Raw genomic sequence first — 24,197 nt, forward strand, 5'->3', positions numbered from 1 at the left:
TGCAGCAACAGACTAACACGGCTAACTCCTCTGGATCCATAATACTAACTTAGTATTACCAAGACTCTCAGTGCACTCTCTGTGGGTGGTGGTGTCCCCCACATGTCGATTTAGCATCAGGAGAGGAATCAGATCTAGCATCTCTAGACTGACAGTGTACTATGTGGTGGAAACTGCCAACAAATCACAGCCAACTTGTAGGCTTGCCAACTCCAGACTGGGGAAATTCGTGGAGATCTGAGGGGTAGATAGGCCACCAGGAAGGCTGGGTTTGCGGAGGGGAGAGCACTCAGGGTGTAATGCTACAGAGTCTACCCTCCAGAGCAGCCATTTTCTCCAGGGGACCTGATCTTGGTTGTTTGGACATCTGTTGTAGTACTTGGAGATCTCCAGGCTTCCCCTGGAAGAGGAGATGGAGGTGACTACAAGGGGTCTTCACTTACTGTCTACATGAAGATTTTTGCACAAGCACTAGCGCTTTAGATACTTGAAAGTTCATCTCTGGTCTGTATGTACTATCAGATTAAATTAAATTAGCTTCAGCATTGACTGCAAGGCAAAGATTTAAAAAAATCATAAAATTATATAGGATCTAATATAGGGAGCGTACTGGACATTTGATTATGTATTTCAGTGTGGTGCATTATGTAATATATATGTTTCATTGTAAGATATTATTGTAATTTGCAACATATTTATACACTTTTTTGAGAATAGATTCATATTGTGATAGAATTGTGTGTTCATTTTACGTTCACGGTACATATTTTTTTTGTAGTGTTGCAGCCTTTTCCTGTGAATCTCCCCCCTTTTTTGTACTGTGGTCCTTCTTGGAAGCTGGCAACCCTATAACCCTGTGGGGTTTTCAAGGCAAGACACGAATTGGGGTGGTTTCCAACTGCCTCTCTCTGAGTAGCAACCTTGGACTTCCTTGGTGGTTTCCCACCCAAATACAGCTGAAAAGATCTGGCTAGCCTGGGTCTTCCACCTCAGGACCTCTGAATTATAAATATATATATTATTTTTTATTTGCATTGTTTATTGTCCACCTTTCACATGGGACTCCAAGCCGATGACACAGAGTGAGTTGGTGAACAAATAGGTAAATATAAGTGTTTCCTTTGCAAATGACATCAATTGAGAAGTAATGTGAAGTCCAGAATTAAAGCAGGGAACTGTCCAGAGAAGATGTCTCTTTGCACTTTGAGCATTCACAGTTTAGGAATGATCCTGCCCTTCCTTAGGTTTTTGGGCTGCCCCTTCTTCATCTGTGTGCAGCATCATCCTTCAAGTCAACAGTACCTTGTTATCCTCATGCTGATCCTACATCCCCAATGGGGTTCCGCATGAGGGTGCAGTGCTGACATCTCTTGGTTCCTTTCAGGCTTTCCTGTGGATCAGTGGACCCTTGGAATGCTGGGCAGGATGGACCTACGAGATTATCAGTGGGAGGTCATTGAGCCTGCCCTCGAGGGCAAGAATATAATTATTTGGCTGCCAACAGGAGCTGGGAAGACCAGGGCAGCTGCGTGTATCTGTAAGAGGCATTTGGAGAGCCTAGATGAGAGCAAGGTTGCTGTGTTGGTCAATACGGTAAGGAAGGGATTGTGGTGGGGTGACAAGAAGCCTTCCCAGGAGACAAAGCTTCAGTGCCTTCTCTTCTGTGGGGTCTCATTTCTCCATCCTCCTGTGCCCTGTCAGGTGCCTCTTGTAGATCAACACCTGAAGAATGAGTTCAGCTTCCTGCAGAATCGCTTCCAGGTTACTGCCATCAGTGGGGACAGCACCTTGAAGCTGTTCTTCGCAGAAGAGCTGAAGCGCAGTGATTTGATCATCTGTACAGCCCAAATCTTACAAAATGCCCTCCAGAGTGAAGAGGAGGAAATGCACGTGAAGCTGACGGGTGAGTGGCTCCTTTGGGGGGAGAGGAGCGTATGTGTGCATCTGTGCATGTGAACTTCTTCGGCTCAGCCACTGGGAGAGATTTTGTGATGGTAAAACTTCTGCCTCCGCAGTCCTTTGTGTTTCAGGAGATTGTTGATGAGGGGGATGGTATCCTAGCTCTTGCGTTGTCATGCATAAGGTATTTTGCTACAAATACCATGTTTTATCAAAAGGAAGACAGCCCTGAATGTAGGACAACCTTCCCTGAAAATGTTATACACAACCCCCCCTTTTTCTAGTATTGGACATAGTAGAACAAAATAGGAGTCAACTGTACCTTTAAGACCAACTTAGTTTTATTCAGAACGTAAGCTTTCGTGTGCATGCACACTTCTTCAGACAAGGAATGAGGTACAGTAAGCAGAGCCACATATAGCTGGAGGGGTTTGGAATGCCAAGTGGTACAAAGTTAAAAACCAATAGCAGAATAGTAAAGTTAACAAATTCAGAAAACCTTTGATCTGGATTCAATTAGCATGGGAAGCCATAAAACAATAACATGTCAGAATGTGAGAATGCCTATTAATTATTCTATTGCTAATAAACCTGGGTCAAAAAGAAGGCATTTCTTTCCCAGAAGATTTTCCTGTCCAACTAATTTACCTTTTAACATGTAACATAAATATATACATCATTCTAGTTTGCCATTAGGAAAAAATACATTAAAATACAGTAGAAGATGGGTTTAATATATGTAATGAGATAAACAGCCAATATCCCTTGTTTGAGTATGTCATTATTCTGATACACCATCCTAAAAGAGAAATACATTGGAATACTGTGGATATAGCGCCCTACTTGGTGAAAGTGCGTTTAGCATATGTAATGAGATTAAAAAAAAAATCTCTGTTCAGTCCTGGGGAGGTGTTTGTTCCAAATTTCATAATAGTTTGTAATTCAGCAATTCCCCTCTCCATTCTATTCTTGAAATTCTGAGAGTGGGTGCACACTTCTCTAATGAGATAAAAAACCAATATCCCTGTTCAGTCGTGGGGAGGTGTTTGTTCCAAGTTTCATAATAATTTGTAATTCAGTAATTTCTCTCTCCATTCTGTTCTTGAAGTTCCTTTGCAGTAAAACAGCTACTTTGAGGACACCCATTGAATGCTTTGGAAGGTTAAAGTGTTCCCCCACAGGTTTCTCAGTTCTGTAATTCCTGATGTCAGATTTGTGTCCATTTATCCTTTGGCAGAGGGTTTGTCTTGTTTGCCCTATGTAGAGAACTGAAGGGCATTGTTGGCATTTAATGGCATATATAATGCTGATGAGCAAGTGAATGAGCCTGAGTGTAGTTAATGCTGTTAGGTCCAGTGATTGTGTTGTCTGGGTGTATGTGGCAGCAAAGTTGGCACTTGGGTTTACTGCAAGCTCTGGTACCAGTGTCCATGCTCAGATGAGATGTTGTATTGTTGTGGGTGAGGAGTTGTTTGAGATTGGGGGGCTGTCTGTGTGCAAGGAAAGGTTTGCCCCCCAGTATTTTTGAAAGAGAGGGGAATTGCTGAATTACAAACTATTATGATATTTGGAACAAACACCTCCCCAGGACTGAACAGAAATGTTGTTTTGTTTTTAATCTCATTACATATGCTAAACCCACTTTCACCAAGTAGGGCGATATATCCACAGTATTCCAATGTATTTCTCTTTTAGGATAGTGTATCAGAATACTGCTTTTGTATTGACGTACTCAAACAAGGGATATTGGCTGTTTATCTCATTACATATATTAAACCCATCTTCTTCTATATTTTAATGTATTTTTTCCTAATGGCAAACTAGAATGATGTATATATTTATGTTACATGTTAAAAGGTAAATTAGTTGGACAGGAAAATCTTCTGGGAAAGAAATGCCTTCTTTTTGACCCAGGTTTATTAGCAATAGAATAATTAACAGGCATTCTCACATTCTGACATGTTACTGTTTTATGGTTTCCTATGCTAACTGAACCCAGATCAAAGGTTTACTGAATTTGTTAACTTTACTATTCTGCTATTCGTTTTTAACTTTGTACCACTTGGCATTCCAAACCCTGCCAGCTATATGTGGCTCTGCTTACTGTACCTCATTCCTTGTCTGAAGAAGTGTGCATGCACGCGAAAGCTTACGTTCTGAATAAAACTAAGTTGGTCTTAAAGGTGCAATTGACTCCTATTTTGTTCTGCTACTTCAGACCAACATGGCTGCCTATTTGGATCTATTGGACATAGTGTAACTCATATGTCAATTTAAGAAGCTCTCCCCCTTTAACTTTTTCTGATGGTGTTGCCCAAATGGGCTTGTTGTCTGATATGCCAATGAACACAGCCAGTTGAGGTTCCAAAAGCAGGCAGAACTTATATTGCAATAAATGGAGACTTCAGGTAACCAGAAAGCCATGAAGTCTAAAGCTGTTGTTACTTCATTCACTTATTATGCACTAACTTCAGTTATGCACAGGTGCCAATTGCATCATTATCAAGAAAAAGAAATTTATTGCTGTGCACATATACAGATGTCTGGTATGATATAGGTTTTGTTTCCCTGGAATATGACTGTCCAGTGGGTATACACTTAAAACATCTAGTTTCTCCTTGTAAGTGTTTTCTATTTCTTTTGGTCCTGTGGTCTGGAGTTTTCCTAGTTCCTCAAAACAGTTCCGGAAGCATTCACTTTCCCTGAGACCTATTTGCTTGGCCTTCACACAGTTCAGTCCTACATCCCCTTTTCTCTCACCGGGTACTTAGACTGAAATTATCTTGCTCTGCTGCTTGCTCCTTGCTTCAAGCTACACACTTAGAGTGATTTTTAGAAGCAGAAAATGCCATAGGCTTTGATCTTATGGATTTCTTAGCATTTACCTGAAATATAAACATTGCTAACTTTCTCATCAATGGCATACCTGTGGCGGGGGGAGAAATCTAGTCTTGCATTTGAGTAAATACTGTAAAGGTGGGCTTCTCCCACTCCTCCTTTTGCTATTCTCTCTCTCTCTCTCTCTCTCAAGTTCTACCCTCTCTCTCAAGTACTACTACCCTGTGTCATCACTAGTTGCACAAGAGAGTGATTAAAATGTGGAATTTGCAGCCAGAGGGTGTAGTGATGGCTACAGGAATAGACAGCTTTAATTAGGGTCACAGAGCATAAGTCTTCACAGTGGCTATAGCCATGGTGACTGAGGGGAACTTCCACATTCAGAGGCTGTCATCCTCTGAATCCCAGAGCCAGGAGACAACATCAAGGGAAGGTCTTGGCTTCTCTGTCCTGTTGTTGGCCATCCAAAAGAACTGGTTGGATGTTGTGTGAGACAGGATGCTGGACTAGATGGACCATTGGTCTGAACCTGCTGGATTTTTTATTCTTAGGAGGTGGTTCCTACACAAAAGCTCATCTTCATCAGAAAGGATTAAGTGTGCTTGAAAAACTTTACCCAGCCCTCTGTTTTTCAACAGAGCCCCTTCTGCTGCTGAGGAAAACTCATTTGGCCATTCCTTGCCCTGTAAAAAGTACCTCTGCTATCACTGCTGCTGTTGGTGGTGCAGCAAGGGGGAAAGTCATTTCTCCCTACACACTAGTTCCTACCTGACCAACGATTGCTTCTGCCTTCGGGAAGGAGAAGGCAAGATGATGTGAAACTGATACAGGGTTGTCAGTGTCAATTTGATTTATTTAGATAGTTCATTTATATCCCCCTTTTCTGCCCAATGAGAACCCAGAGTGGTTTACAACATTCTCTCCTTCTCCATTTTATCCTCACAAAAATCCTGCAAAGTATGTCTGCTCTTCCTCCATTTGGTCCTTGCAACATCCCTGTGAGGCAGGTTAGGCTGAGAGTGTTTGTGACTGGCCTGAGATCACCCAGCAAGCAGCCATGGCAGATAGATCCAAGTGGGCAGCCGTGCTGGTCCAAAGCAGTAGAACAAAGCAGGAGTCAAGTGCATCTTTAAGACCAACAGAGTTTTATTCAAAACGTAAGCTTTCGTGTGCTCCAAGTGCACTTCATCAGATGAGAAATCAGGTACAGTGAACAGGGCTATATATAGCTGGTAGGCAGTGGTTTAGAATGCAAAATGGTACAAATTTAAAATCCAATGACAGAATAGTAAAATTAGCCAATTGAGCAATCCTTTGACCTGGGTAGCATGAGCACGAGAAAGCAATAAAACAATAATATGTCAAAATGTGAGAATGTCTGTCAATCACTATTATATAAGCCTGGGTCAAAAAGAGGACATTACTTCTTCAGATGTTTTTCCCATCTAACTAATTTACCTTTCAACATGTAACATGCATATAGTTTGCCATTAGAAGAAAAATACACTAAAATATAGCAGAAGATGGGTTTAGTATACGTAATGAGATAAACAGCCAAGATCCCTATTTGAGTATGTGAGTACAGCTAAAAGAGAAATACATTGGATAGTGATGCCACTCAGCCATGGCAGAGTGGGGATTTGAACCTGTGTCTCCCAGATACTAGTTCAACACTCTAACCACTGCACCACACTGGCTGTCCTCCAGTGTTTAGAGACTGGCTAAACACATAGATGACTCCACTAAGCTTCCTTGGGTGTAGGGGCAAAGTGCTTTCAAGTTGCAGCTGACTTAACCATGACCCCAGCAAGGGGCTTTCAAGGTAGATGAGAAGCAAAGGTGGTTTGCCATTGCCTTCCTCTGCAGGGTCTTCCCTAGTGGTCTGAGACTATGCCACCTTCCCTCCCAAGCTGAGTTATATGTGTGTAAAGTGCTATCAAGTCACAGCTGCCAGTCTGGTGTAGTGGTTAAGTGTGTGGACTCTTATCTGGGAGAACTGGGTTTGATTCCCCACTCCTCCACTTATACCTGCTGTTTGACCTTGGGTCAGCAACAAGTTTTCTCAGAGCTGTTCTGTTCAAGAGCAGTTATGGGAGAGCTCTTTCAGCCCCACCTCTCTCAGCCCCGGGGTGTTTGTTGTGGGGAGGGGAAGGGAAAGGCGATTGTAAGCTGATCTGAGACTCCTTTGGCTTGCGAAGGGCGTAGTATAGATCCAATCTCTTCTTCTCATGGTATCCCCATAGGCTTTTCAAAGCAAGAGACTGAGCAGAAGGTTTTCCATTGCCTTCCTCAACAGCTTGTCCCTTAGTGATTTCCCAGCCAAGTACTGACCCTGCTTAGCGTCTGAGTTCTGGCAAGATCAGGCCATACCATGTCCATTGAACCTTCCCTCTCAAATGTCCTTATATTAAGTCATCTACTGACCTGGATAACCCAGGCTAGCCTGATATCACCAGATCTCGGAAGCTAAGCAGGGTCAGCTATGGCTGGTATTTGGAAGGGACCTCCAAGGAATGCCAGGGTCATGATGCAGAGGCAGGCAATGGCAAACCACTCTGAAATGTCTCTTGGCTTTAAAAAAAAGTCTAGCCCACCACCTAGTGGTGTATAACACTAAAAGAACTAGAACTTGTGGCTACCAGACAAATCTTAGGATCTTCTGGCTATACTAAACATACTCCATACACTAATGACTATACCACACACATACTGCCATACAATAAGTAATTAAGTCATACATACCATTGGTCTATCAATGTTACTGCTGGGTGCTCTGAATGGTAGTGGCTCTCCAGGGTCTCAGGACGAAGTTCATTCACATCATTTACAACCAGATCCTTTGAACTAGAAGTGCCAAGGATTGAATCTGGGAGCCTTCCACAGACAAAGAAGATGCTCTACCACTGAACCTCAGACCCTCTCCTGTACTACAATCCTTCAGGGGAGGGGCCATGGCTCAGTAGCAAAGCATCCTGATAAGAAGGTCAAAATTATTGGAGGCAGCTATTTGATGGAGCACAGACAAGCTCCCCAGTTGCACGTGTGGGTCTGTACTTTACATCATTACCTTGCAGATTTCTCCTTGCTGGTGATTGACGAGTGCCACCATACCCACAAGGAAAGCACGTACAACAAGATTATGGAGGACTACCTGGAGCGCAAGATAAAAGGCCAGCAGAACTTGCCACAAATTGTGGGGCTCACTGCCTCGCTGGGCACGGGAGGGGCCTACACCATGAAGGGAGCTCAAGACCATATCCTACAGGTGAGGCGGATGGAAGATATTTGGCCCATGTATTGGAGATACCTCCTTTTTGCACATATCTCTGGAGATTGCCTATTTGGGTCTTTTTCACACAAACAGCAGATGGGCTGATCCAGACTAGATGTTTTTATGCAGCTGCAAGGATTTCTGACCAAGGAGTGCTGCTTTCCCCCTGCCCCTCTTCTGGTACCCCCAAATATCCCCAGAAATTCTGTTTTGGAGTCCCCTCTCCCCAAGAACAGTATTTCAGGGGGCATTTGGGGCCGCCATGAGAAGGCAGGCCAAGAAATTGCACTTAATGGGAGAAAACTCTCTGGCTGTGGAAATGTAACTCTGGATCTAAGCTGAGGACTTTTAGAATGCAGGTAGGGAAATTCTGTGATGGACTGGTGCATTCAGTGCATATAGAAAATAAGATGTCAGGGAGAAGCATTTCCAGACATATCTGGAAGTGCCATAGCATGTTTGTGTATTCCTCTTTACACTATCCTCCCTTTTTAGGGAACTTCTTCTTACAGTATGGAGATGCTAATATTAGCTGTGACCTGTATCTCAAATGCTCATGCAATTGGCATTACCCTTTCCAGATCTGTGCCAACCTGGACGCTGAAAAAATCATGTCCTCTGATAAATACAAGTTCTACCTTAACACTCATGTCCCACAACCTAAGAAGCGGTATGATGTGACTGAAGAACGGCCCCTGGTAAGTGTTTCCTAAAACTGCATAGTGAACATACTATAATAGGGGTCCCTGACCTGCTTGAGCCTGTGGGCGTGTTTGGAATCTTGAGGACAGGTAGGAGGAGCCATAGCAAAATGGCAGATGGGGGTGGGACCAATCACAAAATGGCCTCTCTGAGAACTGTGTCCAATCACAACATGCTGGGAGGTTCTACACCCTCTTGGGAAGTTTTAAGCCAAGCATCCTTCAACAATGGAGGCAGCTGTTTCCAAATAGGTGCTCCCTGCAGACACAAAGCTGATGGTTCCTGGGGTCTTCTGAAGTACTACCTACTCCAGTCAAGTGGAGGAAAGGCTCTTTGATTAGGAGGAGGAACAAGTGGGCACTAGGGAGCACATTGGTGGGTTCCCTGACTCCCATGGACACCATTTTAAGGATCATTGTGTAGCCAGATTAGAGGAGTGGAGGCATCATGATGGGAAGGTGCCTGTGGAGCTCTAAGCAAAGCCCATGTGACATTTTAGAAAAGGCCTTGCCCTGATTTCTCCTTCCCAGGATCCCTTTGGTAGAAAGATCAAGGAGATAATGTCCCAGATCCATACTTACCTGAATAAGCCTGACTTGTCTACAGATTTTGGCACTCAGATATATGAGCAACATATTGTGGAGCTTCAGAAAGAAGGTAAGAATGCAATGAAGACATTGCAGGACATTGATATCAAGGGGCTTATGTTTAGTTACGTGTCTACTATGAGTGTATTGTTAAAATAAATGAACATTGGGAAAGGAAGCATTCCCAAGGACAAGTTTAATGCCCCAATGTCAATATCCCAGCCCCACAGCATAAGACTGTCTTATCTATAGATATCTTCAGCTTCTGATTCTTGGATTTTTACTATTATAAAGTATACTCTACACACCAGAATATCTGTTTAAAGGACAGTGCTGCACCTTGTTGTGAAGCTCAGCAGTCACTGGGTAAGCAAGGAGGATCAAGGAAGAGCAGCTCTTAAGATCAAATGTCTTGTTCTCTTGAAGGGGAAACTGTAGGAATATTATCCAGGGCATGCAAAAAACCTGATATCTAGGAGAACATTTAGTCTCACACCACTCAGAATTTGGTAGTCTAGAATTTGATCATGTGAACTGAGCTAGGATATACTGGGCGGAGATTTGAGGGGTTTTCGCATTGACAGTAACGAGGTCCAATTTGATTTATTTATGAACTTACACAGTACTGCTGTTCTAAAAAAAACCAGGAGACAAACTCACTGCTAATGCCTTTTGTTATAATCAAATAAGAGGATTTTTTCATAGATGGATTTTAATGACTCATCCGTTTTTATAGTATAGAGAAGCACTGTACAGGAAAAAACCACTGTTCCTGTAACCTCTAGGTCAAGGGATCGCTTTCACATTTTTCTCATCTTCTGATTGTTGACTAAGAATCATTTAGCAATATTTATAGTGTGATATTTATAGCGTGATAATGAATTGGTGTTAAAAAAAACCCCTACTTGCTGCAACTTACCTCCTGGTAAGAATAAAAAAAACCTCCAAATATTAGAAATTCAGATGCACAGTCAAAAAAAAGAGCTAAGCATTTTGGGAGCTATGTCCGGCATATTATTAGGTGGTCTTACTGTAGGGATGAGCAACTGAAATGCCATTCCTGGGCAAGTGTTACTTGGACCCTCAATTTTCCTTCCATTTAGAGGCAACATCAGGGCTTTTTTGTAGCAGGAACTTCTTTGCAGATTAGGCCTCACACTCCTGAGGTAACCAATCCTCCAAGAACTTATAGTAGGCCCTGTAAGAAGAACCCTGTAAGCTCTTGGAGAATTGGCTACACCAGGAGGGTGTAGCTTAATATGCAAAGGAGTTCCCGCTACAAAAAAAGACCTGGACAAAAATATTACAAGGAGAACATAGCATGGCACATGGTCAAAAAAAGCTGTTAAGGCATCCTCTTGAACACATTAATCTATCTTATGGTGAAACAGAGAACACTGGGGTATCTGGGCTTCTTTACAGAAACTTTCCAGGGACTCAAGTAGGGGTCTCTCATATCACCTACTATTTGATCCTTTTTCGGAGATGATGAGGTTTAACTTGGGATCTCAGACATGCAAAGCAGATATGATTGAGCCACAGCCCCAACCCCAAATGCACCTGCCCTGACAGCTTTTCCATTAGTTGTTGGTTTGAGGTTGCATTCCCATTGTATTTCCCAGGAGAACTAGCTCCTGACCCATGCTGGGTGAAAGCCAGTTTAAAAGATGTTTATTTTTACCCAATAACCATACTGTCTGCACCAGATCACATTTCCAAGCCATCAGTAGGCACCAGTACTCCCTCTAAGCTGTGGAGTCTTGTGAGCAAAAATAACTGGCATTAAAGTTGTGGGCCATTGCATAAATTAGTTTGCTCTGGGGCCATTTTTCCTGAGCCAAGACAAATATGTGTGAGCTGAAGCTAAAAAACTGTGAGCTAGATCACACTAACTCAGCTTAGAGGGAACACTGGTAGGCATCTTCTGCTTATGTTTGCACATTTTGTCCCAGGAAGGCAATATACAAGAAAGGGCCCTTCAGGGATGAAAGAATCAACAGAAAAACGATAATCTGGGTGATAGCAGTGATGATGATCCCTCTTTTCTGCCATGTTGCCAGGAGCAGAAGGATTCTGCCGAAAGACCAGAGTATGTGCCTTGCACCTGCGTAAATACAATGATGCCCTGCTGATCAATGACACTGTGCGTATGATCGATGCCTTCCAAACTCTGGTTGAGTTTTACCAGGTGGAGAGAGCTATGAAGGAGCTAGAGGATGTCACTGAGCGCTACTTGATGCAGATCTTTGACCGTGAGTGGGACTGTGTTGAGAATGGTGGCAAGAGTGTCGTTCCTTAGCCTTTTGGTTGATACCAAGGGTGAAAATGTGGGCAAGAGAGAGGAAGTCTCCAGCAATGGTTGGTGCATGAATGGAGTGGTTCAAGAGATAGCTTTCATACTGCCTGGTATACTCTATACCAGAAGTCTCCCAACGCAGTGCCCATGGGTACCACAGCATCCGCAGACTCCTTTCAAGGCATTCACCAACAGCCTTTTGATAGCCCGAGAGTGGCACTCAACTGCCCTTCCAGGCATTGAAATATACCTGGGGTGGGGAAGGGAGGGAGGGAGGAGGAGGCTGAGGAGTGGGCAAACTAGGCTTTTGCCTAGGGTGGAAGGCTGAATTCTGCACCCCCACCCTGCTGGCACCCTAGGCAACCATCTAGTTTGCCTAGTGGGAGAGCTGGCCCTGGTAAAGGGCTTTGAAGATAAGAACAAACACTGTGAATTGTGCCCAGAAACAAATGAGAAGCTACTCTGTATCACTCCATTTCTCTGTGCTTGATTACAATCAGTTATCTGAGTTACTTCTACTGATGTATCTGAAACTGCGCAAGGTCTATCTGTAGCATTTGTACATACATATTACCGCTTGATGTTGTAGTCATCAAGTGATAAAAACACATGCACAAACCAGCACTGGGAGCATTTGGGTTTGTTGTGAACAGATTAATTGATTGTCCTATCTTTAGAGTTGTGTGTGAATGCATGGAAAGTCAGACACTCTCCATGCACTTGTGCTTGCTCCCAAAGATCCCAAGGCACTGGAGGTGGGGAGAGATGCAAGAAAGGGGCTGTAGCATCTCCTCCTGTCATAGTTCCCTGCTACATCTTGTCTTTCAGGGAACAAGGAGGACCTCTTGGCCCTAGCTAACAATACACGCTATGAAAATCCCAAACTTGAGAAACTGCAGCAAGTCCTCCAGGACCAGTTCCAAGCAGACAGAGACTCGCGGGGCATTGTGTTTGTCCGAACACGCCAGGGTGCTCACTCCCTACTCCAGTGGGTGAATGATAATGTGGATCTGCAACGACAGGGCATCATGGCTGCTGTCCTAACTGGGGCTGGGTTCAGCAACCAGACCAAACACATGACCCAGGTAAGGCCTAGGATTGTGTTCCTGTTGGACGGAGGGCCTGAGAGAATGGGCTGCATTCGTGGGCATTATTTTGTTTCATTTATTGGTTTCCTTGCCTTTCCTTTCTTTCCAGCTCCTTTTATACAATGATCTTGAGCAGCTAATGAGGAGCTTTCACTTCTTTAAGCAGCTTGGAGAAATGAAATATGGTGGGAAAATATTGGCCACTGCCAACGTGGTTCTTGGGCCTCTATTCACCACCAGATATTATCTTTTGTTACAGTAGAAGGAAATTTAGTTAAAATACGGGCAATCCATAAATTGCAGTAAAAGTTTTAATGAATATATGGGATAGGAAGTCAACCTTTTCAGATTGCATTGGCAAAGCCTATGTGGAGAGCCAGTTTGGTGTAGTGGTTAAGTGTGCGGACTCTTATCTGGGAGAACCGGGTTTGATTCCCCACTCCTCCACTTGCACCTGCTAGCATGGCCTTGGGTCAGCCATAGCTCTGGCAGAGGTTGTCCTTGAAAGGGCAGCTGCTGTGAGAGCCCTCTCCAGCCCCACCCACCTCACAGGGTGTCTGTTGTGGGGGAGGAAGGTAAAGGAGATTGTGAGCCGCTCTGAGACTCTTCGGAGTGGAGGGCGGGATATAAATCCAATATCTTCTTCTTCTTCTTCTTCTTCTTCTTCTTCTATCTGAATGAGGCAGATTACAATATCATTGTGCAGGATCTAGACCATGAAGGCTTTCTAGATGATAACCAGTACCTTGAATTGTACCTGGAAACTAATTAGTAATGTAGTGACAACAGTGACAACAGAATAGGTGCAGTATGCATATACCACCAAACTCACACGAGTAATCAAACCACAGTATACATTACCACCTGGAGTTTCTGAGTAATATTCAATGGCAGACCCAAGTGAAGTGCATTTCTGTAGTCTAGCTGGGACATTACCATGGGATTGGTCAGATCATGTGGATCAAGCTGTGCTTCAGGCTAAGTGAAGATAGAAGAAAACATTTTATTTTTTGCCAGTAGATTAACCTTTTCCAGCAATAATGGTGCAACCAGTATAACTCCCCGCCCCCGACTCTTTGAGAGTCAGCTGAACCCCATTAGATGTGGGCAACACACTCTCCTCAAGGAACTTAATCTTGACCAGCATCCCCTTCTTCTTCTCAAGGTTCATTTCAGTTTATTTGCTTTCAGCCATTTAACCACAGCAGCCAAAGTACTGGCTTGAGACCTGCAGCCACACAAGACAAATGTGGACAACGAAATATAGAGCTCAGAGTCACTGGCATATCAGGCATATGAAAAGTAACAGTCAGTGGTGTGAACATGAGTGGACTGACCTGGAAAAATTCCCAGCGGGCCACTGGCATCCAAAAGCAAGTTGAGCCAAGTGGCTCATGAAGGTCTGGCCCTGCAGGAGGGATGACTTGGAGACAGCTTGGGTTAGCAGTGCAGAGATTGCTTTGCTCAACTTGCTCAAGAGTTATTTGAACTTCCTTGTCCACCCTGCAGGGCCAGCATGTGGGAGTAGGTGAGGTCAGCGGCCTCCTAGGGCGCCACCTCGCCACGGGGTGGGTGCCCCCTCCCTGTTCCTGCTTGCACCGACCTTTCCCCGTCCCCACCACTTTCCTCCCCATCCCTGCTCGTGCCGCTTCCGGTACTGAAGTGGGGGAGAGGGCTGGGCAAGGGGCGGGCTCAGCGTTCTCACTTACTTATTTCCCCGCTCGTGCCACTTCTGGTACTGAAGTGGGGCAGAGGGTTGGGCAAGGTGCAGGCTGAGCATTCTCCCTCAGCCTGCCCCTTGCCCAGCCCTCTCCCCCACTTCAGAGGGAGCTGGCTGGGCAGCAGTCACCCATGTCCTTCCTTCGCTCAAAGGAAGAAGGATGCAGGCGGTTGCTGCCCAGCCAGCTCCCTCTAAAGAGGGAGAGGGCTGGGCAAGGGGCAGGCTGAGGGAGAATTTGTTTCTTTAAATCACTTCTCCAAGCCAACCAGCAGCTTGGAGAATGCATTTAAAGTTAAAGTTGCTTTCTTTCCAGCTCTCCCTCCTTCCTACCCCATCTATTTGCCTTCCTTCCACCCTTCTCTCAAACCTTGATGTTCATGTCTTATGCCTCTCAAACATCTGATGTTTATTCTATGTGGCTCTTACATTAAGCAATTTTGGCCACGCCTGCTCTACATGATCCTGGAGGGCCTCTACCTCTGGCAATACGGACTCTGATGGAACAGTGATCTGATTCAATATGAGGTAGCTTCATGTGGTCAAGTGGTTAGGAAATGTAGCCCATTAAAACTGGTATTATAAATAGGATAACTAATTCAAAGTTCTCTGCTGCATGAGTGAACACAGGGTGGAGAAAAACTCACCATTATGCTACAACCCAGCTTTCTCTCCCAACTCTCTAGGAATGTTTGTTTTCATTCATTTTCCATGTCTTTGTTGCTCAAACCTGACACAGATTTCAAGAGGACATTCTCAGTTGATCTTATCACAAGAGGGTGAAAGTTGGTCTGTTCAGTATTCGTTTATTTTCGTATTTGTATCCTGCCTTTTCCCCCACTATGGGGAGAGATCCTCAAGGTAAAATAACTAAAACTGAGAAGTAAACCTTAAAGTAACACAATTAGATAAAAAAGAACAACCCAGTTCCCTCCAATGACTTGGTGCTGCAATCTTCATGAAAGGCAATCTAAAGGCTCTCAGTTAAAACAGGCTTTTGCCTTCTGAAAGTCTCAACAGAATTTGATTTTGCAGGCCTCCCTGGGGAGAGAATTCCATGAGGAATAGCCCACCTTAAAGACCCTTCTCTTTTGGGTCACAGCGTCGACTTTTGGTTCAAAAACACTGAAGGACTTATCTATTTCTTTGGGGATAAGGGAGGGGGAGATACTTTCATTCCAAGATCTGAACAAGCTTTTACATCCTGCCCTCATCATGATTGTTTCTTTCAGCATGCGCAGCAAGATGTCATCCAGAAATTCCGCAAGGGGCCACTCAATCTGCTCTTCTCCACCAGTGTAGCCGAGGAGGGGCTGGACATCCCTGAGTGCAATATCGTGGTCCGCTATGGGCTGATGACCAACGAGATCGCCATGATGCAGGTGAGTCAGCTCTGCCCTCTTGGGGGGTGGGGCTGACTTCTCTGGATGGCACTTTGCTTGCTGTTACAGAAAGTAAGTAGCAATCCATAGGCCATGAGAGGAAATACCACTGAAATTCTGGGTCACCAAGGGGAAGGCAGAAAATTATTGAGTAAACAGGGTGGATGTGCCTTGGGACCAGGGAAGATGGGCTGGCAGGTCAAGAGATAGACCCAGATTATCCTGTTGGCATCTCTTTAGGCCAGGGGTCGTGCCCGTGCCCCCAACAGCATCTGTTCGATCTTGGCCAAGGCCAACAGCAAGGAGGTGGCCCGTGAACAGCTCAACGAGACCCTGGAAGTCCTGATGGAGAACGCTATTAAGTGGGTGCAACAGATGCCTCCATGGGAATATAGTCAGACGGTAAGAGGATCTCCTGGAAAAGAAACATTTTGGAAGGTGATAGAAAAGTCACAGAAAAGTGGCAAAGGTCACTACTGAGTGGATATAGCCAACCATATTGGAAAGGGCACTGATGACAGAGGGGGAAATGCAACTGGTATAGATGTAGAGCTAAGCTGTGCACATGGTACGGTTGTTGCTGGATTGTGCCATTTTCCAGTATGTAGGGGAGAATTAGAATTTTGAATATTCTCTTCAGTCAGGAATTAAGTTGAAGCTAGGAAGATGAACAGGGGCTTTTAATCAGTGGGAGTTTAAGCTAGGCAGCTTCGCCATGAAATGTTAACTTTCTGCAGACATGATTTGTTTTGGGTTTTTTTTTAAAAAAAATTATGAGACACCATTCAAACAAGTGACTTCCTGACCTGAATTCTGAAATAACATTTATTTATTTATTTATATTTTATTTTATTTATTTATTTTATTCGATTTTTAGCCCGCCCTGCCCATAGAACAGGCTCAGGGTGGGTTACATCATAAAAAGTCAACGGTAAAAACAGTAAAAGACCAGGATAGAACAGCTGGATCAGGCTGCCACTGCAGCACAAGGTTAGAGAAGGGGGTTTAAACCATGGGCCCATAGGATAGAATGGAGGGGGGTGTGGCCCTCTCTCTACTTTTGCAAAAGCAGGGAGAAAGCCCCTGCCACCGGTGCCTCTCGGGAGACTCCCAAGAGGCGCAGGGGGAACACAGAAAGGCGGCCACTGGGCAGCTGCCTCACTGAGTCATGTGGGGGGGTCCAATTTGGTGCCCCCAGAAGGCCTGAGCCCTAGGCCAACACCTAATTTGCTTAGTGGCAGGGCTAGCCCTGCTAATATCCAACCAGTATCTTTCCACCCATGACCGAAACTGATTATTGCGAGTCTTCTGTTGCCAGCAGGAACAGCTCCCTGCCCTCTTTTAAGTGACAGCCTTTTAAATCAAAGATTTCAGGTTTTCACAGCTGGTAACATCATTCGGGTTTGTAGAATCTTTCGGGCTCAAGTGCCGTGTTCTACTGGAGAAAGTTTTTCTTCCAGACGATTCGTTCTCGGCTTTTAAATACTTTAAGAGAGATGGCCCAGGCAGGCTAGCCTGATCTTAGAAGCAAAGCGGAGTTAGTATATGGTTAGTATATGGATAGGAGACCACCAACGAAGCCCAGGGTTGCTATGCAGAGGCAGGCAATGGCAAAGCACCTCTGTTCATCACTTGCCTTAAAAACCCTACAGGGTGACCATAAGTTGGCATCCCTTTGGTGCCACTTTCCACCACAACTTCTTCCTTCCAACAGATTGCAAAGCTTCAGCGTGACGCTGTGCTTGGCAGCAAGATGAGAGACATTGAACGTGAGAAGCGACGCCAGCTGCATGATCCAGAGCTTGTGCGACTCTACTGCATCAACTGCAATGAGGCCGTCTGCCATGGCTCTGACCTGCGCATGGTAGAGAAATCTCACCATATAAACATCAACCCCAACTTCAGGTGAGGCAGGGTGAAAAGAGCAGAACCATGATGCTTTTGCACTTTCCATTTGCTTTCCCCTGGCCTGTGAAGAGGCAAAGGGGGAGATCCTACAATCACCATGAAGTGTGTCCTGGTGGCCTTTTGGAGCCTCCTTCTGGCTGAGATTTCTGCACTCAACAGTTTTTGGCTTCCCAGTGTACACAATGTACAGCAAAAAGCAGTAGGAAAGGGACTTGCTTTGGCTCCTTCTCCCCATCAGCTCACTTGGTCTCAGTGCATTTTGAATCCTGAGACATTTTAACAATATGTAAGAGCATTAAGAACTGTCTTCTGGATAAATTGAAAGTTCATTAAGTCCAGCAATGCGTGGGTAGCCTGTTGTCTCTGGGAAGTTCATGAGATCAAAATGGCTTTTCTACTTCATTTCTCTCATCATCTGATTTCAAGAGTACAAAACTGCTGTTTGCAGAAGTTTGATCTAATTGTAGTGGCTAAGAGCCATTTGGCAGAACTACCCTCATTGAACTTGATCAACTTTTTAAAGATGGAACTAGGGTTGCCAGGTCCCTCTGAGTCCCCAGTAGGGGACTTTGGGAGGAGGCGGGGACATCATCATGTTGGGGAGCTGGGGGGGGGGGCGGGGATCATGTTTGCACTCCAAGCTGCGATTTCTTGGTTTGGATTGCAGGCATGCACTGCCCCTCTCTTTCCCAAAGCATTTAAAGGATACTTCTGGATGCTTTGGGGAAGAAGGAAATGGTGTGTCATGTGCCTGCAATCTAAGCAGTGAAATCAGGTCCTGGGAGTACAAACATGTGCACCTCCCCTTCTTCCCCAAAGCATCCAGAAGTATCCTTTAAATGCTTTTGGGAAGAAGTGGGGGAGGATACATTTTACAGGTGAATGCTGCTCCCCCAAAGCGTTTAAATGACACCTTTAAATGCTTTGTGGAGAAGTGGGAGGCTTGCATATTTGCATTCCAAGCCACGATTTTGTGGCTTGGATTGCAGGTGCATGCTGCCGTCCCTTTCTTCCCCAAAGCATTTAAAAGTATCTTTTAAATGTTGTAGGGATGAAGTAGGATGTGTGTGTGCAATTGCACTCCAAGTCATGATTTCAGGGCTTGGATTGCAGGTGCCTGCTGCCCCCGCCCCTCACTTCTTTCCCAAACCATTTAAAAGGTACCTTTACATGTTTTGGGGGAAAGGGGACAGCGGCATGTACCTGCAATGCAAACTTCCTTCTTTGATGATGACAGGCAGAGTGGCACCTGCCCCTCTATCTCCCCTCCTGCAAGATTTAAAGGGCCCTCCAGGTTCCCACCAAACAGCTGAAGGGCCCTTTAAATCTTGCAGGTGGGGAGGAAGAGGGGTGGCCGCCAGTGGTCAGGCTTGGAGGTGAGGCTTCCCCCCTGTTGGTGCCAGGACCTGGAGGATGGGAACCCTAGAGGGAACCAAGCTGGTGCCCCTCACCATATTCCAACAGTTAACTACCTAAATCAGTCCTGAACTGAAAAGTATTTATTTATTAGATTTTTTTTTTAGTCACCACTTACCCAAAGGGTCTTGGTGGCATGACTTGGCAAGTGAACTCAGAAGGCATTTAAAGAGATCACAGTCTCTTTAAAGGCCTTCTAGCTCCGCCCTCTCAAAAAGCCAAATGATATTGGCTGTTACCATGCATAGATCTTTAGTAGCCAAATCAGATTGTATAGTGACTTACAACATTAAAACCAATAAGGTAAAAACAACATAAAACAAATAATAAATATAAAATATTAACATTATTATATTAAAAGATGTGACTATTACATAACACTATTAAAATAGCCCAAGCAACCCAAACAATTCAGCTTTGCATGTCCTGCAGAAATTAAATAAATGTGGCAGGTCACAAGTGTCATTCAAGAGCACATTCCACAGGGTAGGGGCCACAACTGAAAAGGCTCTTCGCCTAGTGACAGCTAACCAAGCCATCCAGGTGCCAGGAATCTGCAAGAGCCAACTGGATGATGACCAAAGGTGGCTACACACACAACAGGGGTTCCATCAGGACAATCAGAGAAGGGGAAATTTGATCTCCTTGTCTTGCTCAACCCCGCCATTTTGCCCTCCTCCCCAAACCTCCCGTCACTTCTGCTTTCTCCCCCAATCCCACTAGTTGCTCCTTTAAAAATGCCTTGTCTGTGGAGCTAGTAGACAATGTGATTATTCCTGACATAATCATAGATCTGTCAGCATTTTTATTTTGATGAAATTCTTCTCCAGTTTTTCTGGAGTTCTTTTCCAGAACCCAAAAAGTTTCTGGGTCTGGGTTCTTTGAAAAAAGCACTCTATTTTTAAAAAGTTTATAGCATTTAAAACCCCAGGTTTGTAGAAATATGTTCCCTTTCTGTACTTTGCCTCATTGTGCAGATTTTCTGTTAAAAATCTGCCCTCTGGGGCTATGTTTAGAGTGCAATACATCAGGGGTCCCAGTGTGGTGCCCAGAGGTCTGTCAACACTTTTCCTGGTACCCACCAAGAGTTTTGAGAAAGGCCAGGTAGAGGCCTGCACAGTAGGGCTATTTGTTACCCATTTGAGATCTGATTGGCTGTGCAGATTAAAAGAACATTTAAGTGACTGCTGCCACTACAGCAGTCCTTGGCCCCTCTTTCCCAGTGTATTTTTAAAAATTGCACCTCTTATATCCTGCACTTGGGCTTCCTCTGTGTGTGGTTGGCTCTGCCTCCCTTGTGTCCATTATGTGGTTGTGCCCATTGCCCTGTGTCAAACTTCTCAAAAAGTTTTGGAGACCCCTCCCTATATGATGTATGATGGAGTGGGTTTGCATAAGTACTTTGTCTACAGTGTAGGATTCAATAGAAGAAAAGGATGCTGTGCTTGGCTGGCTATGTAGCTGAGCTATCCAAGCAACTGCTTATGGCAGTGCATCATGGAAGGCGCTGGTACACGATGAGGGATCAGCTCCATCCTACTTCTTAGCAGCATAGAAGGCCACTGGCATTATCTCTGCTGCCAGTTTGGTCCAAGCCAAGCCCCTGTACCAAAATACCTTGGAACCCTGTGACCTTTCTCCATATACACAGATAGCAAAGAGTCCATTAGCAGCTTTAAGACGAACAAATTTTATTTTAGCATAAGCTTTCAAGAAACGCAGCTACTGGAATCTTTGCTATTTTTGCAGCAACAGACTTAACACAGTTAACTCCTCTGAACCATGTATACATTACATACATACCCACTCCAAACCTGGATTTCCACCAAACAATTGAAATGGTGATTTATCTGAACTGAACATCTTGGGTCAAAGTGGATTTGCGTGCTCATCTTGATTTACCGGAGTGTCAGGAATAAGGCATTATAATTTCAAATCCTGTGTCAAATAAGCATTTGTTATTCATCCTCAAACAGACTGTACTACAAAAAGTCTCCTGACCATGTGGTGATTCCTCGCAACTTCAAGGACTGGAAGCCAGGCAGCTCCATTAGCTGCAATATGTGTGGGCAGGTAAGTACCCCCAACGTTTAGGGAGTGGATGTAATGCATAATTAAGTCCTTGTGTAGATAAGATAAAGGTGGATATATTTTTCTTTTCGCTTTTATAAACAAAAATATTTTATTGAGATAAAATAATGAATACATACAAGCAAAATATTAAAAAACCAACACAGTAACCTATCGGGCAAGGTAATTGAATTATGTACCAAACACAGTACAAAGAGCACCTTAAAAATTATTGCAACTCAGAGAGAAAACATTTATATCTATATATAAGCTTACTAATCCATCTATGAGAGCAAAGATTTGGAAGCAAAACGAGTACTCAGAGGTGAGTTTTCCAGGGCGAATAAGGTTAGAGATGTAACCAAACATGAAAAGAACGATTGGGAGAAGATTATGTTCTGTCATGTATTTTAACAATGGTGTCCATGTTGAAATAAATTTGTTAAGTCCCTTTTTGGTAAAAGTATGGTTTGCTCCCATATTTTATCATGCCATACTTTTTTGGAAGGAGGTAAAGGAAATCTCCAAGCTGACACTATTGTGAGATGTGCTGCAGGTGGATATATTTTACTATGTCACCTGCTTTATGAGAGAAACATCACTGGGAGGAAAGGAGGAACCGATTGGGAATGGTGGGGGCAAATAGATTGGTGTCAAGGAGAGGGGAGTCAGCCTCACAACCAGCTGACTTATCTTCATGATTTTTGCTCTTTTCTACTGCTACAGACAGACAAACACAACTACCCATAAGAACATAAGAGAAGCCATGTTGGGTCAGGCCAATGGCCCATCCAGTCCAACACTCTGTCACACATGAGATCTCGCCTAATAAATGGCCTTAGGAAGTCATCTACCACACTTTACATTGTGACTGGGACAAGTTCATTCTCATAGCCAGGAAAACCAGGAATGCATTTATCACTGTGGAATTCTAGCAGGAGCTCCTTTGCATATTAGGCCACACACCCCTGATGTAGCCGATCCTCCCAGAAGCTTACAAAAAAAGAGCCTTGTAAGCTCCAGGAGGATTGGCTACATCAGAGGTGTATGCAAAGGAGCTCCTGCAAGAATTCCACCCCGACTGCATCTCATTATGGCTCCCTAAGGTGGAACTTGCACAGAAGAGGAAGGAAACAAGAACACTGACATTCAGATTGCATTGCTGAAAATGTCCTGATAGCACTGGAGGAGGGTGCCATTTGCCATATTTTAAACCATATCCAACTGTGTACTCAAAAACGCCTTTGTACAAGGTTTGTACAAAGACTTGTTCTGCATTCCTGTGCTATAATCCAGTAGAGTTAAGCACAGTCAAGCTCCTTAAACACATTTCACTTTGTGTCAGCCCTGTAAGTATGCCAGATAAATCAAGTGTTGTCCCTTCCTCCTTCACTTGATGCAAGTCCCTGCAGGAGAATTGTTAGTAATATTGGGAAAGTGTTGGGGTTATCACCAAGGAAATAACCCTTAAAAATCCTGGGTCATATTCTTCTGAAAACCCTTTTATTGCCATCTCTGCCATTGGTCAGTGCTTTATGGATGTTCCGTTAGATTTATCTCTTTACCAGGGAGAGAGTTCCATCATGGAAGGGTTGACTTTTTGCCACTTCCATAAACCCTTGACTTATCCCCTGTTGACAGACTAAACGTGATGCCTGTTTTCAGATCAAGGCAAATTCTGATAATCTAAGCTTCACTGGCTTTATCCACACAGGTTTGGGGAATGGAAATGATCTACAAAGCAGTCACCCTGCCTATGCTTGCTGTTAAAAACTTTGTGATAGAAAGCCCAGATGGCAAAAGGACCTATAAGCAGTGGAGCAAAGTTACTTTTGCCATTGAGAAGTTTGACTATACTCAGTATTGTGAAACCAAATTTGAACTGGATGGTCCGGACCCTTAAAGCTTAAAGGAAAGCACTGCTCTTTTGGATAAAGCGGTCGTCTATATTAGCTGGTGTTGTTTTAAGACTTCCTAGCTCATTATACAAGTACTGCGGAGTCAGCCTGGATGGTGAGTTGAGCCTTGAATCGGGGAGACCTGAGTTCAAGTCCTGCCTCTGTCATGGATTCATGGCTTGGTCTTGTATGAATCAAATTTGCTGTCAGCCTCTGAATTCTTGTAAGAGTGACCCGACCCCCAGTGCCAGAGGATGGATACAAGAGAAGACTGTGGAGCACCTTGGAAACAAGGCTGTGTTATCTAAGAAAAAATACTCAAGTAATAAAAGTGCAGTTTAAAAGGATGGTGGTGGAAAGTGCTGCCAAGGCACAGCTGACTTATGGTGACCCTGTAAGTTTTCATGGTAAGAAACGTTTGGAGGTGGTCTGCCATTGCCAGCCTCTGCGTGGAGACGCCCTGGTATTCTCCGGAGGTCTTCCATCCAATACTAGCCAAGGCTAACTCTGCTTAGCTTCCAATATTGGGCTACCAAATCAGGGCACTTTAAAAGGGAAGACGCCACAAATCCTTTTAAGCAGAGTGTAAATGTGATGCAGTGGCCACATTTCTGATTTAGGGTGTTCAGAACAAGAGGTTGAAGCACTTGCTCAGCCATGGAGTTGAGTGTGTCCCCCTTGCAACTTAGCCTGGACTTGTCAGAGTTTAGGAGCTTAAGCTGGGTTGGCCACCATTAGTACTTGGATGGGAGACCGCCAAGGAAGACTGGGGTTGCTGTGCAGAAGGAAGGCAATGGGAAAACCAACCTCTGATCCTTTATTAGGTTGCCAGAAAGGGCAACTGCAGTCTCACATGCTTCAGTTTTAAACCACATCTGGCTAAATACTCTGAGTTCAGATTGGCAAGAATTCCTCCTTGCTTGTCCTCTGCTGCACATTTAAAAAAAATGCTTTTTAGTAGGCTTGAGAGTTTGCTTCAAGGGTCTTGTGTAAATGTGGAAACATGCCATTCTCATTTGAGGAAAGGAAAACATCCTGATGTTTGGGTACTCCTCCCGCAATCCCTGGAGGCAGGGTATAAGGGCATTTTCTTCCTGCTTCTGGCCAGGAAAGGAGTACCTCCTT

The 24,197-nt window shown here is 44.3% G+C and overlaps 1 protein-coding gene across 1 annotated transcript; it reads left to right on the forward strand.

Annotated features, from left to right (window-relative positions):
• The first annotated feature begins 1,392 nt into the window (after positions 1-1,392).
• On the forward strand, positions 1,393-23,415 carry DHX58 (DExH-box helicase 58). Its single transcript, XM_060245700.1, has 12 exons — positions 1,393-1,593; positions 1,702-1,903; positions 7,812-8,002; positions 8,590-8,706; positions 9,241-9,367; positions 11,358-11,549; positions 12,422-12,678; positions 15,631-15,780; positions 16,021-16,182; positions 17,495-17,685; positions 21,081-21,177; positions 22,889-23,415. Exons 1-12 carry the CDS (start codon positions 1,414-1,416, stop codon positions 23,075-23,077), a joined length of 2,055 nt encoding a protein of 684 aa, XP_060101683.1. The 5' UTR covers positions 1,393-1,413; the 3' UTR covers positions 23,078-23,415.
• The last annotated feature ends 782 nt before the right edge of the window (positions 23,416-24,197 follow it).

Source organism: Heteronotia binoei, chromosome 8 (assembly GCF_032191835.1).
Source record: "Heteronotia binoei isolate CCM8104 ecotype False Entrance Well chromosome 8, APGP_CSIRO_Hbin_v1, whole genome shotgun sequence".
NCBI classification, from domain to species: domain Eukaryota; kingdom Metazoa; phylum Chordata; class Lepidosauria; order Squamata; family Gekkonidae; genus Heteronotia; species Heteronotia binoei.

Bases quoted from the DNA above. Each gene is read 5' to 3' on its own strand.
- DHX58 (XM_060245700.1), top strand. From the start codon at position 1,414: ATGCTGGGCAGGATGGACCTACGAGATTATCAGTGGGAGGTCATTGAG. The intron at 1,594-1,701 runs GTAAGGAAGGGA...GTGCCCTGTCAG, and splicing joins TTGCTGTGTTGGTCAATACG to GTGCCTCTTGTAGATCAACA. The intron at 15,781-16,020 runs GTGAGTCAGCTC...GCATCTCTTTAG, and splicing joins ACGAGATCGCCATGATGCAG to GCCAGGGGTCGTGCCCGTGC.